The sequence below is a fragment of the Pollicipes pollicipes genome, unplaced genomic scaffold, assembly GCF_011947565.3.
Source record: "Pollicipes pollicipes isolate AB1234 unplaced genomic scaffold, Ppol_2.1 Scaffold_6138;HRSCAF=7277_pilon_pilon_pilon, whole genome shotgun sequence".
Taxonomy (NCBI): Eukaryota; Metazoa; Arthropoda; class Thecostraca; order Pollicipedomorpha; family Pollicipedidae; genus Pollicipes; species Pollicipes pollicipes.
Genome location: NW_023596818.1, coordinates 6,598,379 through 6,616,379, shown reverse-complemented (window position 1 = coordinate 6,616,379; position 18,001 = coordinate 6,598,379). Strand labels below are relative to the sequence as shown.

At 49.7% G+C, this 18,001-nt stretch overlaps 1 protein-coding gene across 1 annotated transcript; it reads left to right on the top strand.

Moving 5' to 3' along the window:
* The first annotated feature begins 11,657 nt into the window (after positions 1 to 11,657).
* LOC119106127 (uncharacterized) lies at positions 11,658 to 15,931 on the top strand. Its single transcript, XM_037229725.1, has 5 exons — positions 11,658 to 11,665; positions 12,126 to 12,248; positions 15,120 to 15,292; positions 15,551 to 15,660; positions 15,899 to 15,931. Exons 1-5 carry the CDS (start codon positions 11,658 to 11,660, stop codon positions 15,929 to 15,931), a joined length of 447 nt encoding a protein of 148 aa, XP_037085620.1.
* The last annotated feature ends 2,070 nt before the right edge of the window (positions 15,932 to 18,001 follow it).

Here is an 18,001-nt window from a genome sequence, read left to right as displayed (position 1 = left end):
AGAGGGCATCAGTTTCCTGCACCTGCTGTGTTCCGTGTCTCTGCGATATTTGTGCACGATTGCGGGCGAAATTGTGTGATTTTGCATAGCCATTGTGTTCGTTTCCATTACATCGAGCGCGCGTCTCAACCCACCGAGCTATGAGTGAAAATAAACAATCAAAACGTAGGCATGGTGCCGTTCCACTATCTCGGCAAGTTTCCGGAAAGAAAATGCAGCCCCTAACTTTCAATCCCGAGCTAAGTCGAACGGTGCGCGACCCTTGTGGCGACTGGGCTCCGATTGGCGACTGGATCCGGTGTCCGCTACCCGTGCTGGACCCGGTGTCCATTATCCGTGCTGGACCCGGTGTCCATTACCCGTGCTGGAACCGATGTCCGTCACCCGTGCTGGACCCGGTTGTCCATTACCCGTGCTGACCTGGTGTCCATTACCCGTGCTGGACCCGGTTGTCCGTCACCCCCCGCTGGGCCCGGTGTCCGTCACCCGTGGCTGGACCCGGTGCCATTACCGTGCTGGACCTGGTGTCCATTACCCGTACTGGACCCGGGTCCGTCACCCGTTCTGGACCCGGTGTCCATTACCCGTGCTGGACCCGGTGTCCGTTTACCCGTGCTGGACCCGGTGTCTATTACCCGTGCTGGACCGGTTGTCCGTTACCCATGCTGGACCCGGTGTCCATTACGCGTGCTGGACCTGGCGTCCGTTACCCGTGCTGGACCCGGTGTCCGTTACCCGTCTGGGATGTGTCGTCAACGGCTGTGATTCCAGGTCGGATGCTTCGCCCATCCCCTCCATGACACTGCCGCAGCTTAAAGGCGTTAGCCCGGAAAATTGTGCAGGAATACTGCCGTTTCGCCTATTATCTTTGAACACCGTCTCGAGGTGGGATAAATCCTGGATGTCATAAAAAGGACATTTCTAGACACCAACACCAATCTTTAATAGGTTTACCACGGCCCGGTATTGAAATAATTGAGGCTGTTTCTAGATATCCAATTTTTTCCTTACAGCGGCTAGCATTATGATCAAGAACTTCATCAACCTTCTTCCAGGCTGCTTCATTCCAATCAGAATGCAATGATCGGGGTTGTTGAGCGAGGCCCTGTGAAAAACACGCCATTAAATGACATATTTGAACGTGTCGATGACTTGATGAGATCGTTGCGACAAGCTGAGAATTCGCTGCCATTTAAACATACGCTCTGGTGAAGAGGGGCAGGTTGAGCCCCGTGGGTTTCTCCAAAATATCGTCCAAACGGCACCGCACACCCACATTTTTCGAAACTTGGTCCCACCCGCGTCACTCCTTGTCTAATTGGAGACGACCAAATAGTTAAAACCTTGGCATAACACGATTACCGATACCTTGTAAGATCGCTGGCCCATGACAAATTAAGCTCAGCCCATGGCTGTCAGTGGCGGCAGTTCCTCGGGAATTCCTCAGTATGGTGCGATAACGGGGTGTCTGAGACCACCATAAAACTTCAAGATGGTTTTCGCCAACCAAGCCGTTGGAGTTAGGATTGTGACGAGTTCCACTGATCTGGCCAGACATGAAGGTCAGATCAAGCTCGATGCCAAATCAGCTTTTTATTGGAAATATCAGATCATGGCCGATACCAAACCGGTTTTTTACTGGAAGACCTGCTTTCTTTATGAAACGGTGTTTTTGTGCCCATCTTAGATTCCCGGATCACAAGGACATCAACATATTTGTTATTTTGACTTCAGGTGGGTTGGAGGAGGTCACTGACCTAACGTGACCTTGATCGACCTTTTAGTTTAACGAGCATGCCACCTAGGGTAGTACTTAGCGTATATTGTAAATTCAAATATAACACACAGCCCGAAGGTTTTTGGTCACTTTTACTTTCTAAAGATCAAACAAGGTTTCTGATCCGGTATGAACACATTGACATTTGGCTTCAAGGTGGCACCTAGATTAGAACTGGTCGCATCATGAGATCTGAGGGCACATCGAACATAGATCTGAAGATTGCCGTTCTTCATCTTTATTTGACACGACGATAATGACCCAGGGACCTCAAAACCCATTACATAGGTGAGTTCGCATAGGTCCATGCTCACTCTGCGCACTTGGTGTCTTTAGTTTTCTTAGCTTTTGAGATCTGACGGAGGAGGGAGCAAACTAACCCTCAACTTCACCCTGGCGCGTGGTTATCACCGTCAGAACATGCATATCTTGCTGGGGATATTGCATGAGGTAATTCCAAAAAATATCGCTGCTAACACGCGCTCGGGCGGGCAGGGTCAAATTGCCCCGCTCCCAAAGTTTTTTCCAAAATGATTTTCGAACGACACGCCGTAGCCGCGCCAGTCTTTACATGGTTGTAGAGAATTGGATCGTGGATCTTTTGACGTAAAAAATTAGATGCGCCTTGTAAGGTCGCTGACCTACGGCGGATCAAGGCCAGACTACAGCTGTTAGCGAAGAGCATTTCTGGGAATCGTTCCATGTGATGCAACAATGGAGTGTAAGACGAAGTCATACATATCTGAGATAGTTTTTGAGGCCTTAAACCAGTTGTATTTACAAGTATAACCCCTTCAATGGAGTTAGGGCCAGATCTGAAGAGCAAACCCAGCCTGCTTCTTCTGGAGAGTTTGGTTATAGGGGGTACTTCTGGTGCTCATACCGGATTCATTAACGACAGATACTGCAAGACACGTTCCATGGACTTGACAAAGGTCGGAGTAGGTCACTGACCCAAAATGACCAAGGCCAATACCTTATTTTTAGAAACATATCATCTAGCGTAATCCCTGACGCTTATCGAATGACAAAATAGAAGCAATCTTGTAGATTGTTGGTCACCTTGGCCTTGTAAAGGTCAAACAAGTTCACTGAACTCAATGACCTTTTGCTTAAAACTGGTTTCTAGTTTGACGGCGGTTGCATGAGGAGGTCGAGGGTTATTTGAGACACCAATCTGGAGCTTGACCTTATTTGACCTTATTTGACCCGAGGGTTACAATGTAGGCGTCTCAAATTTTGGTACAACTGAGTTTACGCGCAGAAATATTTGTCTTGTCAATTTAGTGTCTCTAGCTACCTTAATTTTCTAGGTCTCGGGGGTCAAGTCAGCCCTCGCCCACCCGAGCGAAAGGCATTCAGCCGGCCACCCGGACGCGTGAGTGTAACAAATAAGCGTCCTTGAGTGTCCTGCTCGTCCGTCTTTATTCAGACGCAATCGTGGCCAACCAGGAGGATCCATAGTTTCATTAAACGACATCGCTTACAGCATTACCACAGTCCAACGAAACCCCAGCAGGGTCCTTTCGGGCCCTGCTTTATGGCCCGGGCCTCGGCCGCTTTCTCGCGCGGCACGAGCCTGTGGTGGGCGTGCGTGCGCGGCGACCGACGACGTTACCCGGACCACCGGGCCCGGTTGCTGCACACGGTGCCCCGCAGCCCCGCCAATGTCGGCCCCGCCGCCGCCACCGCCGGACGACACGCGAGCAATGGAAGGACGCCGCTGAGGTAGGACGGTCGGCGACGGAGCCCGAGGCGGGAGGTCCACCCCGTCCCCTGAGGTGTGCTGCTCCGATGGGAATCCAGACGACGGGGACGGTGGGCTTGGGAGGTGGTGATCTCCAGTGGTGGGCACGCCGCCGTGGGATGATGTTGCCATGGAAACGGATAGCACCGAGGGGTCGAGCTGGAGCTCCTAGGATAGTGTTTTCAATGTGACTGAAGGTGTGATGCGTAATCTAGTGGGCTTTACCTCGATTTACCAACTGAAAACAACGTTATGGTATGAGCCGCAACAGCATCGCTGAGAACTACAGCAAGCGTAAAATAGCGCCGAAATAAATACCCAAACATAGTGCGAATTGATCACAAGAAGTAACACCCGATAGATGCGTGCTCCTAGTTACTGACTCGAATTTCATGAGCATGCATTATTCAACGACAACAGTGCACCACCAACCACGGCCAAGGGAAAAGAGCTAGCCGTTCGAAAATCTGCTTTCGGAAGCAGCAGGACTACACTTTGACACACTTTATATAAAGATTCACAGAAATATTCGGGAAGGGGCAAGGCATCATTTTGTTCACATGATTTGGGGATGATATTACCTTATTTTTCCCTACGATTGACCTATTGCGTCTTATTAAGGACTAGACGTGCGTGAATACAAAAGTACCTGTTCTAAAGCGAATTTGGAGGCGCGGCTTTAGCCCGGATTTGTTTCGAGACCATCCAGCTTATTACCCCTTCTTGAAATATAGTTGACACGGACCATGAGTCCTGCCCCTTTGAATGTTGCGCCGGATGTGACTGAAGCCCTGAAAAGACGCGTTCGCTGGCGGGACTGGAACCCGCGGAGGCCAGGTGACGGAGATTGGATGAGTCTGCAACCCTGAAAAGACGCGTTCGCTGGCGGGACGGGACGCGCAGGGGCCCGGTGACAGAGACTGGATGAGTCTGCGACCCTGAGAATAGACGTCCACTGACGGGACTTGGAACCCACGGGGGTCCGGTGACAGAGCAACCAGCTGGCCGTATACCAATCCCTAAGAACGGTCTACAGAAGGACGCATGATCCTGCACAAGCCCGCCCCGCACCAGGCGCCAAGTGGAGCCGGTACTCGGCGGCAGCTGAGCGCGACAGGGTAGCGGTCGGGCAGGTCACCCCTCTGGGACGGGGAACCGAACCGAACGCAGCGGTGGGACGCTGAACTCGGGATAAGAAGACCCCGCTTCGGGTCTCAGACATTTCAAGTAACGCGTTCGGGCTGTGGTTCACGCATGGCGGATATCCAAACACCATCGAGGTCTCCTCAAAACTCAACAACACCTGAAGACGGCTGGAGAATTCATTGACCAAAGCTCTGGACACAAACGCACCAGCCGTGGTGCCGTATCCGCGGGGGAAGGGGAGGGGGATGGTAGCGGGCGCAGTTTGCCTCTCGTCTTTTGAGGCGGAAGAAAAATTATCTGTTTGCCCAACTCCATAATTTCAGGTGGTCCAGAATGGACTCTCGGGTAATCGGCAATATTCGCTATTGTGTTACCAAAGCAAGCGTAGAGGCCTGGCGCCTCTACGCGCATTAAGGCCACCTTGAGCCAAGAAGTGAATTGCTTGGTGCCCGCGAAGGCCGGTGTTAGGCTGTAGGTGGATTATTTATGGGCGAGAAAACACTTATGTCACTTCCAGGCTTGGGAGGGGCGGGCCCCTTTGTGGCCCGGGAAGCAGCCATCATAAACTCAGAAGCAGCTCGTCTTAAGTCAGGTAGGCGTCCAGTCAAGGCTCAGAAGCGGAGAACTTTGAACTGGAAAAAGACCCCTTTACACTTTTTGGGTCTAGTAAACGCCCACCTCTCTGGTCTGAAACGGGCCGATCATAGGCTCAGGGAGCCAGAAGCGACGTGGGGCAAACCGTCCGCCATGTATGAGATAAGAGCCAAAACTATCTTAAGCCCTAAATTTCGGCCCGAATGGAGCCCCGGTGGATTTTTTTAGAAGAGACTTGTGTGTTATGTATCACCAATGTCAGAGTAGAGGGCTTACCTCAGGTCCGGAATAGTCAATTTAAATGCAAGAAAACTCTTTTAGCAGTTTAAGGCACAGAAAGGGCCTTCTGTTGTCTGGAAAAGACCTACCATATACTAAAATAATGCCCTTCCTAAATCATGATGTAGCATATTTCAAACAGGTAAAGTGGACATCTCAGGTCCGAAAGGGTCATCTAAGCACTTCACCTTGAGACGAACCCTTGTCAAATCCCACAAGCTCTCTCTTATACCAGGGAGAGGGCAAAATTTTGGTGAGAGGGGGTGGGATGGCATGCAGCTGGATAAAGAGGCTCCGGTACCTTGCTGACGTATGGTCTCCTGTTTGGCGTACTGTGACCCCGTGACCAACACAGCGGTCCCTCATTGTCTCAAAGGCCCGACTAATGCAAAGGGCCTTCTGAACGATTATCGCGAGCCTCAGAATGGTCCCTAGGCCGACACGGGGTAGATCGTTCAAAATTCGTGGTCCCAGATGTTTTGGCGGGCTTTCATTGCCCGCATGGCCCCCATCGGTTCAAAAGGCCCTCTGGTGGATATTTTCGGACCCGAGTCCCTTAATATAGCCTCTAGCCAGTCCTTCAGGCCCTCTGGTCAGGCCCCTGTCGTCGGACCCGTGGAGCCCAAAGAGCTCCTCTGAACCAAAAGGTAGGCAGGTATGTGTGGTCCCGGTGCTCCCCCTCCCCCCCCCCCCATCGGCCCGCGCCCGCCCTAAACTTAGGATGGATACTTCCCAGGTGAAAAGAACCCATTTCCGAATAAAAGTGCTCATATAATTTCAGGCCTGGAAATGGCCCATCTCCGATCAGGACTGGTCCATCGTGACTCAGACAGGACCCATTTTCGGTGAGGAGGGGGCATCGTTCAGAAGTGGCCTTCTGAGGTCTGGAGAGGGCCAAATCAGACTTAAAAGGGCCCTTATCAATCAAGGCACTATCCATTTTAGTCTAAGAAAGTGAGCATCTCAAGTGCCGAAAAACACCTCCCAGCTTTCAGGTTTGAGATGGCTGCACTGACATCTGGTTAAGCTTGTAGACGGCCCATGTTGGGTCTGGGAACTGTCATTTACTTCATTCCCAGAAAAGGTGCAGGTCAACAGAGGTGCACGAACTGTGTCCAAGTTAGGGAGCCTATTATAAAATGCAAAAATGGGGCCTCTAAGATTCGGTAGCGGGTCTCTGCAAGCACGAACAGGCCCGCTACAAATCTCTTGGGTGCAAAAATTCGGCCAGCCCTTGCTAGAATTATGGACGTAGCCAATCACGGGTGTAGCCAAGCACGAGAGGACCCCGTCCCCCCTAAGACTTTACTCTCACCCAACAAAAAAGACGTCACTGTTATCTGACTAAGGTCTAAGACCTTGTTCTTCTCCCGCACCACACCCGCAGCCCTCACAAGGGTGGTGGCAGCCGGGCTTCATTGAGATATCCGGGCTAGCCTCTCGTCACAAAATGTCACGCAACGCTTTCTTACGTCACATTTACCACTCAACTGATCCCATAATAAGAAACTCAACGATGACATTTTACCCACTGCACACAGTGACAAATGTATTCTTACGCGAGAGACTTGTGGAAGGGGGGGGGGGGGCTGTTGCGGGAAGAGCTCAAACTGCTTTTACGGCACAACGACAAGACAAACAATCAGAATTCTAAGCTTAGGCTCATCAACAGCACTTTCATCTATGCTAATGCAGCGTACATCAAGTCAGGTGGTGGAGCCACGCAGCTACCGTAGACGGCTAACAGCTCGAGACCCGTTTGTCGCCGACAACGTTCAAACCCGCAATTTGGCAGGAAACAACATTTGAGGAAGATGACTGAGAACCCACCGGAACTGTAATCATTAAGGTTCGCTCGCGTTAAACGGAAATCTAGGTAACTTTTCAAATACGCGTGATGTCAGAAAGCACACAGGCAGATTCGCCTGTGGTTAGAGGCAATCGTGACAGGACGGCGCCATGCGCTGATGTCAACGGCAAGCCCACCCTTTCTAACTTTTAACCCGACTCTGCTTGATTCCTGGCCGGCCTGTGCCACTCTTGCAGTGGTTGGGGCAGCGCAGCTTATCATGTTTGTTAAGAGAGTTGATGTTGCTCGTGTTTTCCGGAGGGCGCCGGCAATGTTCTCACGTTGCGATTGCTTGCAAGTTATGAGATTAAGAAACGCTGTGAGTTACGAGTGCACCTGAAACGGCAAGACTAACTTGGAGGTGACTTTGGTGTCTTCAAGATAATGAAAGAGCTTCATTGTACACGGGAAGCGTGTGAATGAGAAGAACCGAAATAGCCGGTGTTTCTATACAATACTTCTTTCTATTAAATAAGCCTTCTATATCACAACTGATGCTTCGCATTTAATTTGGGTGACCGTCTTTTGTGTTAAAACACGATTGCAAATGACTGGTTAATGCCAACCATCCTGACCCACCATGACATAAACATAAACATACGAAAATAGTAATCCTTTATTCGGAATCAATCACAAGTATGGAGCTTGGTTTAGAACGTGCGTGCTGGTAAGTCCAAGAAACAGGACCCCGACGCCTGGCATTACAGTTTTGATTGGTCGCGAGGCGTCGGCCCGGTGGTTCATGCTATATGGCGGCTAAAGGGCAGACAAAAATAATGACGTGTCTGAAAAAACTTTTTAACGCTTTAGGATATCAACTCGCAAGTTAAGTTCACCTGTGAGATTTTTTGGACTGATTTCAAGAACGAGTTAGCGTTTGCAGCGCCGCAAACAGGTGCTCGAGTCTGGTGGTTGTGCAGCTGGTCGAATATAGGTAGAATCTGCATTTTTCTCATGTTGCCGTAGCTGCTAATCCGTTAAGAGAAGAGCTTCAATACCATGCAGGTGAAATATGCGTCTCAGTCAAGTCCGTGAATCATACGCATCAATTTCTAAAGACTTTCGGAAGCATTATTTCACGACTGTCATTTTTGCGCGCGTGGCGCCTGCCACGCTCGTCCGTCGTCAAGTCACTGCTTCGCCCCATCCCAAATAAATTTGGGTACGCAGCCACTAGGCACACTAGAAAGCAATGGTTTTCGTCTGTTCTCTGCTGTGCAGAACAACCATTCCATCGGTAGCACTTATATATCTTCTCAATCATTTCATAAAGCTACATATAACACACCCAACGCTTTGAAATGTTCTATCATATGGCTTATAGCGCGTACGCGGGATGTTTATGACGACCGTTGCCTGCGATGCCTTTTTAACAGAGCGCGGCGATGTATATGTATCGGGTTTTGCCAGGTACGCTGTGCGCTGCCATTCCTCGTGCCAGTAAATCATAGCCTGGGTGACAGCCAGCATGCCAACCTTACCAATGTCAGCCGAAGCGTTCTCCCCGTAGTCATGACATCGCGCTTTGGGGAATGAAACGCCCATGTTTGCATCAGAAATCGACAGGGCAGCACCAGTCGTTGTATGTATGCAAAAGGTTATGGGACTTCGCTGCATTCAGACCCCCCCCCCCCCACCCCTCCCCCCACCCCACCCCCTCCCCCACCGCTCCTGCAGGTGTGACTGGCATTAGGCTTGCAGATCGATACTCACCTTGCAGACATGGAGCAAGGGATGTGATCATTGTGGCCTCTTTTGCAGTAAGCAGCCAAACATAGCATGTTGGTTCATTACAACGCTAGGTACGAGGATTCACTTACCGTCGTCACCGCTATGGGTGCAATTCCACTTTTCCCAGTTGGCAGTACGGAAGTGGTCAGACATTCGGTTTAGCCAATTCCTAAGTGAATGCTGCTTAGTTACAAGATTAATGTCCGACTCAAGCTGTCATTTATCGACATTATTCCTAAGCCTGTTGAGATGTTCCCTCCTCCAACACTCATTGCAGGCAGCAACAGAGGCGGGGCGTTGAAGTGACCGGCTGGACCGGTCTGACCCCTGACCTGAGGTCAGCATGGGCTGCTGTGGCGCCGCCAGTCGGGTGGAAAGCCTGGGAGGCAAGGCGGGACAAGTCCAAGAACTGCCATGCAAAGACCGATCCATCCGAGATGTGCCATGCCTCATCATCTTCGTCCTCTTTGTTCTAGGCTGGGTAAGAGAACCTCTTCACAAACGCAAGTGATGGTCAGGAGTAAACTCATAAAGCCAGAAGTGTAATGCAATTGTTAAACATCTATTAGATGTGCCGCGATAAACATAGAATTGTTTGACTCTGAGTACCGAACATTCAGTTTACTGTTGCAATCAGTTCGCCCGTGCGTCACATCATGCGTTTGAAAGCGTAGTTGTCATCATGTTTCCCATTACATCTGAGTTAATGATTACCTGTTTTTGGTATGCCAAAACGCAAGGGTAGCTTTAGCACGCCATCGAGCTGTGTCACGTGAGACTAACCTTGACTGGGCGTCAACGTACACTCTCTTCAGTTAATGAAATATTTTTACCTTGCTCAACTGATAAATGAGACTAAACCAAAGGTTTTTCCAGAATGGTTTCCGAGCGGCGCGGCGGAGGCACGCCAAATTTTACACAGCTCTAGACAATTGAATAGCGGATCGCTTGACATAACAAATTTAGACGTACGTTGTAAGGTCTCTGATACTATGGCAGGTCAAAGTCAGGCCATGGTTTTAGCGGGGGCAATTTATAGGGAATCGTTCAATCTAATCCAAGAACAGTGAGACGAAGCCATGCATCTCTAAGATGCTTTTTTCGGCAACATAGCAGTTGAATGAGCAAATTGAATTGACCTAGGGTCAGGTATGACGGTCAGACCAAGGCCAAAACCAATTTGTTTTATTGATCTAATACTTGCTGTATGGGATATTTTCTGGCGCCCATTTCAAATTTATTGACAACAGGAACCGCATCATACACCTTCCATGAGCTTTTCAAAGGTCACAAGAGGCCAGTGACCTAAAGTTGACCCAGGTCAACATTTTTTAGGAATATACTGCCTAGCGTATTCTTAGTCGCTTATTCAAATGGAAAGCTCATTGCATCTGGTATGATTTTGGTCTCTGAAACCTTCAAAAGATCAAACAAGATCACTGACCTCAAATGAGTATGTGACCTTTTGTTTATAACGATTATCTGGGTTCTAGGAACCCTTTGGGGACCAGCCTACAATTTGACCTTTTTTACCTTGTTTGACCCGAAGATCATGACCTAGGAACCCCAAACTCTGATCTAAATGAGTTCAGGTACAGATCTGACTAGATCTGATACATACCTGATACAGGTACAGGTGCTATAAATTTGGTGTCAACCGGCCACCCGGATGCATGTTAACTCAGTTTTTTACTCAGATCAAGCATACACGTATGAAGCACATACAATCAAGGATCAGTGCGTGGTTGGACCTTGAGATGAACTTGATCCTCTTGGTCTGCATATCACTACGGTGGCTATAGTCGATAACCAATTTTTAATTGCAAATGTACGCTGTTTAAAACATTTTGGTTTATGAAAGATTCATGTCAAAGTGAAAATTGGGTCGTTCAAACCGCAACAAAATCGTGAGCTCGCTTTTACCGTGTGCTCAGACTTGAAAATGATTGAGCTTGCAAATCATGTCACCTGCTTTAGCTCGGAACATCCTGTGACGATTCTTACCCGCCCTCGAAAGAAAACCCAGCGACACAAATGCCAGCAGGCTGTCGTCTGCTCTTAGATTTTGGCGATTTGCATAGCCTTCGCCACGGGCAGCGCTCACCGTCTCCTGTACGGTTATGACAACTACGGCAACGTCTGCGGCATGAAGAACTCACCAATCGAGGGCGTGTCGCGCAGCGGCCAAGACTACAGCGACGAACGGTCAGTGGCCTCCAGGGCGGTACGTGCTCTTGGGGTTAGCTGGCAGCCAGCGGCCGTCACGGGCCATAAGAACAGCGCACTGCTCTGAACAGTCGATGTGCCTGCCATCCTACAGTTCCTGGTGTTGACTAGGCCATAGTTCCCATTTGTGAGGCACAACGCCCTTTCGGTTGCTGCGAGTGAGCTGGAGGTGAGGTGAACAGCTGCAGCTAGGAGCACAAAACATCCGTGCATATCTGCCGTTTTCCTAAATTGCTTCTTGCGAGCACCGGAGCCGAAAGCAGGCACATACATGTAATTCATTTATTTCATTTATGAACCATAGCGGAATGACCAAGTAAGTAAGAGAAAGCAGTCTTTCTTCCGTGCGTGCATGACAAACGACTTAAGAACGTCATAAGTTGCAACTTAACTTTGGGCAACTGGCGGAAACTCGACTGCTCTCTTACGATGTAACAGCGTGCGTCCATGCACCGTGCCTGCCGCCACCAATGGGGCGGCAGCTGAAATAGCGCCTGCTCACCTGAAACATAGACTGTTCCGGTAAGCTGACATGCATTGCGGAACAGCCCAGCCAAGGCCTGCACCTCTGCCGCCCGTCAATTAGCCACAAATATGTAAACATTCGTGCACATCTGATGTGTCTATAGAGAAACGTTATGATATTTGTGTTATTATCCCACTTTTGATTATGCACAGAATAAGCGCAATATGTTCGAAAGTTATAGCGAGGACAATTCACAGCTTTGCACTGTTCATTATGATCGGCCGTTTATATTTTGCATCTCATCCTCCAGGGTTCTTCTGATCGAGAACAGTCTCAGCTTTGCTGAACAGGCGTCGGCCATACGAGACTTCGGTATCAACGTCTTTCACGCGATGAACCGCACGTGCGTCGATTCCTGTCCCAGCGATGGAGGGTAAGTCTGGCGCTCAATCGCTGGTGGCTCCTTCCATTCGGAAGACTCAACAGTTACCCAGCTTTATGCATCGAACTAATTTCCGCTCCAGGACAATGCGTTTTTGTAAGCCATGTTACCTTTCTGTCATGTCCGTAAACCAAAGCCCGACGTGTTGTACGGCTGATGGCGGTTTTTGATGGCGATGGTACAAATAGGCGGAATTTCAGTGCTGACAGCACAGATGTATTTCTGGAATACGACGTGAGTCAGGAACGTCACTTTATAAGCTTTCGAGGACCCTTAGTCATCCCCCAATCCTGACTTGAGCAACCCCATCCCTATGACTTTTGGTGTACTAAGTATGCGGTAGCTTTTAAATGTATAGGGTGGTCCTGATAAAAGTTAACGCATGTTTTCGCCCCACATTGACAAGTATATGTGTTGCACAGTTGTGCCTGTGGTGGTTGTACAACACGATCAGCGACAGCAGCAGACATCAGTGATTCCCTACTAAGGTGTACTTAACTGTTTTTTTCTGTGAATTACAGCCCATTCTAAGCTTTTTGCAAAAATGCAATTCTCATCAACTTGAAATGGGCAGACATTCCCCTGCAGGGGTGTAATTTGCAACATACGGAATCTTAGGGAATCACAAACAATTTTGCCTTCGAGGAAGCAATTTAAAGTGCCCAAAATCAGGCGAGATATCAGGGTTTGGATGCGGGTGTGGTCAACGTTTTTGGCTGAGTCCCTAACCCAGTTGAAGAAGCGGCACCCCTGAGAGGAGTTCCTGTGAGCCAAGCCCTCTGTTCTCCTGCCATTATATTATGATAATTGCTAAATGCTGCTAGGTTCTTCTCGTAATGAACTTGGGACACAGACCATTTTTACCTTGTTTCCCACGGCCATTTTATGAATTGAGGCATAATATTCATGACTTGCTCAAAATCGTCATTTGTATTAGCTTGTAGGCATGTGGTTTTGTGGTCGCCTAGCCGGTTTCGTTGAGCCCAGGTTTCCTTAACGCCGATTTCTCATTTTGTCCCCTGATGATAGCTGGATAAAATTGAAGTCTTGGGGGTTTTGCAAATGCACCAGCTACTGAAGCCATCGCGCAAAAAATGTCGTTTGAAAATTGAGAAACTTAGAATAAAAACTTAACGTATTTTGCTTTTAATCAAGATCCTAATTGATAATGTGTTTTTGTGTTCTTCATAGCGGCACCTCCTTCATGTACGCGCTGTGATAACAGGAAGCTAACTTCTCTGTCAAAAATAACCGTTGTAAAAAAACACCTGCGAAATGTTAGAAATATTCCATAAGTTGGGTGGATCCCAGATTCGAAGGAATCCTGACCAAGCTGAGATGGCTATTGCAACATCCAGGAGCCGCAAACCTCCGCCCGGGGGATATTTGACATTCCTGCTAACTCAGCTGTCTACTTCGCGAAGAACTGCAGATGCGCCCTGTTACGACTGCTGGGCTCAAGCCGAGCTCTGCTTCACATCTTCCGGCTGGCTTTCAGGACGACGTAATATAAGCTTACATCAGTTACCAAAGTGTTGTTTCGGGTTACTGTCATTTACAACGCCACCGGAGACGAGCGCTGTACGCAGGCCTCAGTACTCAGCGTCGATTGGCTTCGGACGAGCGGCTGTTCCTCACAGCACACCGCAAACAAATCGTCCTCTTTGGCAGTAGTGGTCGCTCCGCCAGGCGCCTGACAGTTGTAGCTGCCGACAGCCTTCTTCTGATCCTCGATGTGCCCCCCCCCCCCCCGCCCCCGTATATGTGCGGTCTCGTGCGTTGGACATTCTCACACATCGGTCCGACCAACCGCGGGCCACGCGAATCGTGTCGATTGATAGCACTCCCGGTCTTTGGATGTCGCACGCGTCACCAGATCTGGGAGAGGCCGTGCCGCCCCGACCGAGTCCGCCCCGGTTGGGATCACGCGGTCACCGTATAAAGGTCCGCATAGGCGACGCGCGGGATGCCCGAGGTGTTCCGACCATTCGAAGCGGGCGCATTGAGTCTCGGGGCGAGCCGCCCAGCCGCTTATCATAGTGGAGCTTCAGGTAGATACTATGACACATCACGTGGAGCAAGATGGCCAGCTACACCTCTCGGTCCCCAGCTGAGTGAGGACAAATTCAGAGCCGTGCACATTTTAAGCATCGTTAGCATACAGAGGTTTCAAACGAACTCAATGAAATCGGCATCAGACAGTTCGGTTGAGTTTAATTCGTATGATCGCGTGTTCAGGGAGGGAGCTACAGACAGGCAATACAACATATGACCTTGACCCAGACCCGAAGTATGACCCCACACGGAGCCCCACCGAGTGATGCGCGTTCCTGGGAGGGACTGGCAACGGGTATGGTCGAATGGTGCGCGTTCCTGAAAGGGATTGGGAGCTGGTGTGGTCCATTACTGCACGTTCCTGGGAGAGACTACGGGCGGCCAAAGTCGCGACATATGTCTCTTGTCGAGCGGCGTCACAGTAAGGCATCGGTGTGGCGAGGCAAGCGATTGTCTTGGCATGAAAAAACATAGGGAAATGTGTCAGGTGTCAGAGAGTGTTCAACCACAATTTTGTAATTTTTGTTTTCCAAGGACACATACCCTCACGAATTCCAAGGCGGCTGTTGTGTACTTTTGGGATCTGAATGAATGCGTCCGGCCGAGACCCTCCCAGGCTGCGTTCATCCGCCAATCAGAGCAGGAGACCTATCCAGGCTGCGTTCATCCACCAATCAACGCACGGGGACATACCCAGACTACGTTCATCCACCAATTAGTGCACGAAGACCTATCCAGACCGCGTTCATCCACCAATCGGCGCACAAACCTAGGGCGTGACCTCACCTGCTTCCCGTGCGCCCACAGCCAGCTGGTCATCAACTACTGCTTCTACTCGGAGCCGCAGGCGGGCTCATCCAACGGCACGGAAAGCGCGTCCCCCGAGAGCGTCACGTACGGTTCGTCGCTGTTCGAGAGCGTGTCACGAGACCTGGAGGCGGCCTGGCCCGAACTGCTCGGCATCTGCGGTATTGCCCTCGGTACGGCGTCACTTCATCGGGGTTTGGGTTTTCTTCTTCGGCGCCGACACTCTTACAACACGCATTTGGGGTGGTATTCATGTATAAGCAGAGCGTTTCAACAGAACGGAGCTATTCTTGAATCATTCTCGAAATTATTGAGATGCTTAAGACTTCTGATACGACTCCTGAACGTGCCGGCGCAGAAAAGAACTGTCCCGAATCTGCGGCTGAGCAGGGATCTGCGATGCGTCGCTGATGAGGTGTCATGTTCTGCAGCTCTGTCCGTGTTGCTGCTGGTCATCCTGCGGTTCTTCGCCTGGTTGATTGTCTATCTGGTGGTGGCTGTCGTAGTAATTGGAGCTTTCGTCCTGACTGGGTTTTCTTTGGTAAGTCTTACGTGGCCGTCTTGCTTCAAATTCTTGGACGGTGGATTGATGACTACCTATGGTCAGAAGCCAAACTCGGTGAAGTATATGCCGTCTTCTGGAGATTTGACACGCTGGAGCGAAGCCAGCGCTGAACTTAGCCCCTGTTCATTCAGAACTACAGCATTTGTGCGCAAATTGTCCAGCTAGCAACTCTATCACCCTATTTAGGTTGATCTCATGACTCATTGTGTGCCAGGTACATGTACTTCGACAGCAAGAATGCAGCTGACAATGCCAACGGGGTTGCGCGGGCAGTTTTACAAAAAGGATGCCAACACCTACATGGCATTCGCTATAGTTGCCTCCATCTTTACGGTTAGTGCGGCATTCCGTGAAATGAGTTTCGTATGCGTGCGCGAAGTGCTTTGGGTTCAAGTTTCGTTAAGTGCCAGTGAAGCCGAATAAACCTATATGATGCCAGTTTTAATACGACTTGTAAAATATTTGTAGCATCCACCATTTCATATTTCCCGGCTATAGTGTGGTCTATTGCAACAATGACGCATCTAGCTCCTCAGGACTAGAAGTGAAGCATATGAAGAAAGAAAAAGGCATCTTTTTGCCATTTTTTTGGTCGCGCACTTCTTGCCACGTCTTGCTCATTACTGTGGAAGATGGCCCGCTGCCGCGTGAGCTCATGGTATCCCAGTCGAGTGACACTCGTCGCTCACGAGAGGCGCAGCTCGCCGCATGCCTGATGTGACTTTTACGGATGCTGCTTGGTGCTTTTATCCCGAGCCAAAAAAGTCAAAAACGCGTCAGCATGCTGTCTCGCGCATTGATGTGAAAAATGCAACGCTTGCTCGGGAAACGGCTTACATGGGAAACGGCTTCTACCGACAGGAAACACATGGGAAACGGCTTACGTTGCGCCCAGAAAACTCCCAAAGTGGCAATATAACCAAGCAAGTACTATGACCCAGAGCCGTACAGTCATTGCCAGCCTTGTTAGAAACATTAGAAAGAAGCGCGTGTAGATGACGGTGGCCTTTGTTTGCAAACGATGTACAAGTTATCAAAATACTCACGCCAACATAAATCATCGTCAGAATCCCGTGTGTTCACGCGCACATTGGACGGTCTCTGTAAATACTCACGCTGAGAGGAGGCGTTAAAACGGAAACTAAAGCCTTCCGGTCCGATCCATCGACCGCTCCGCACGCCTACGATCTCAGTATAAATCAAAGATCGGAACACAAATCCACAATGCCTTTAAAGGAAATGGAAGTCAAGCTCTTGATAAGCTATGCGATATATAAGCTTTTCTCACCAGTTTGGTGGCGGTCGGTCATTTTCATCTGCATATTTAGACTGCATATGGCGTATGCAAAAGCTATCAACTATGTTTTGCGACCGTTCCTTTTAATAATGTTTACGTTTTACGGGAGGGGGCATAATGCAATTAAGATTCATTTGTGATTGATACAATTAGCCTAAAAAGAAGACAGAGAGCTGATATGTGTCTCGTTGGGTCCCACATGTATGTAAATACATGTATGACGTATTTCATGGAATCTGCTCATTAGGGTGAGCTTTCTGGATATATAGTAGGAGGTTCACTTCACCATAATTTCAATGCCATTTGCGAATACAGTGCAAAGAAACTGCTTTAGAATTGGCTGGAATATGGGATCATCTTAGATCATCGGATATTAGAAGCGTTGAGACAATCTTCCATCACGGGCGTCACTTGTGTGCACTGTATCATGTTGTTCGTCACTATCGCGATTTTTCCTCTTCATCGAGACCCAGCGAAAGCGGACAGGGACAAAACCTGTGTCCTAAGGCAAGCAAACGAAACGAAAACCCCACGCTGGAGTCGTAGTCGGTCTAGTTGTGGGCGACTTTAGCCGTGTGCCTGTCTGGCTGACCTCCGCCCTCCTCGACCGGCGTGCCTCCTTGCGCTCTCAGGTGCTGCTGCTCATCGTCCTCTTCGTCATGCGCAAACGCATCAAGCTGGTCACAGCGCTGTTCAAGGAGGCCGGGAGGGCCGTGCAGGCCATGCCACTTCTGCTGGTCCAGCCGATGTTTGTGAGTGCTCAGACGTCTTCTTCAGGAGGGATCGCGAGCTGCTTATGCCTGTCGCCTGCTCGTTTGTCATGTGACCAATCACGCATTGCTTTGCATTTGTTTGTAGCCAATGGTGCTTCCTCGTGTTGTTGAGCAGTGCTGTCGCCTTGATGCGTTTCCTCCCAATCCCATGCAGCAAAATCATGCTGGTGTAAACTCCGCACCGCTGAGGCATGTTTGACATAAGAGCGACACTTTGCACACCTTGGTTTACTCACACCGTACTCAC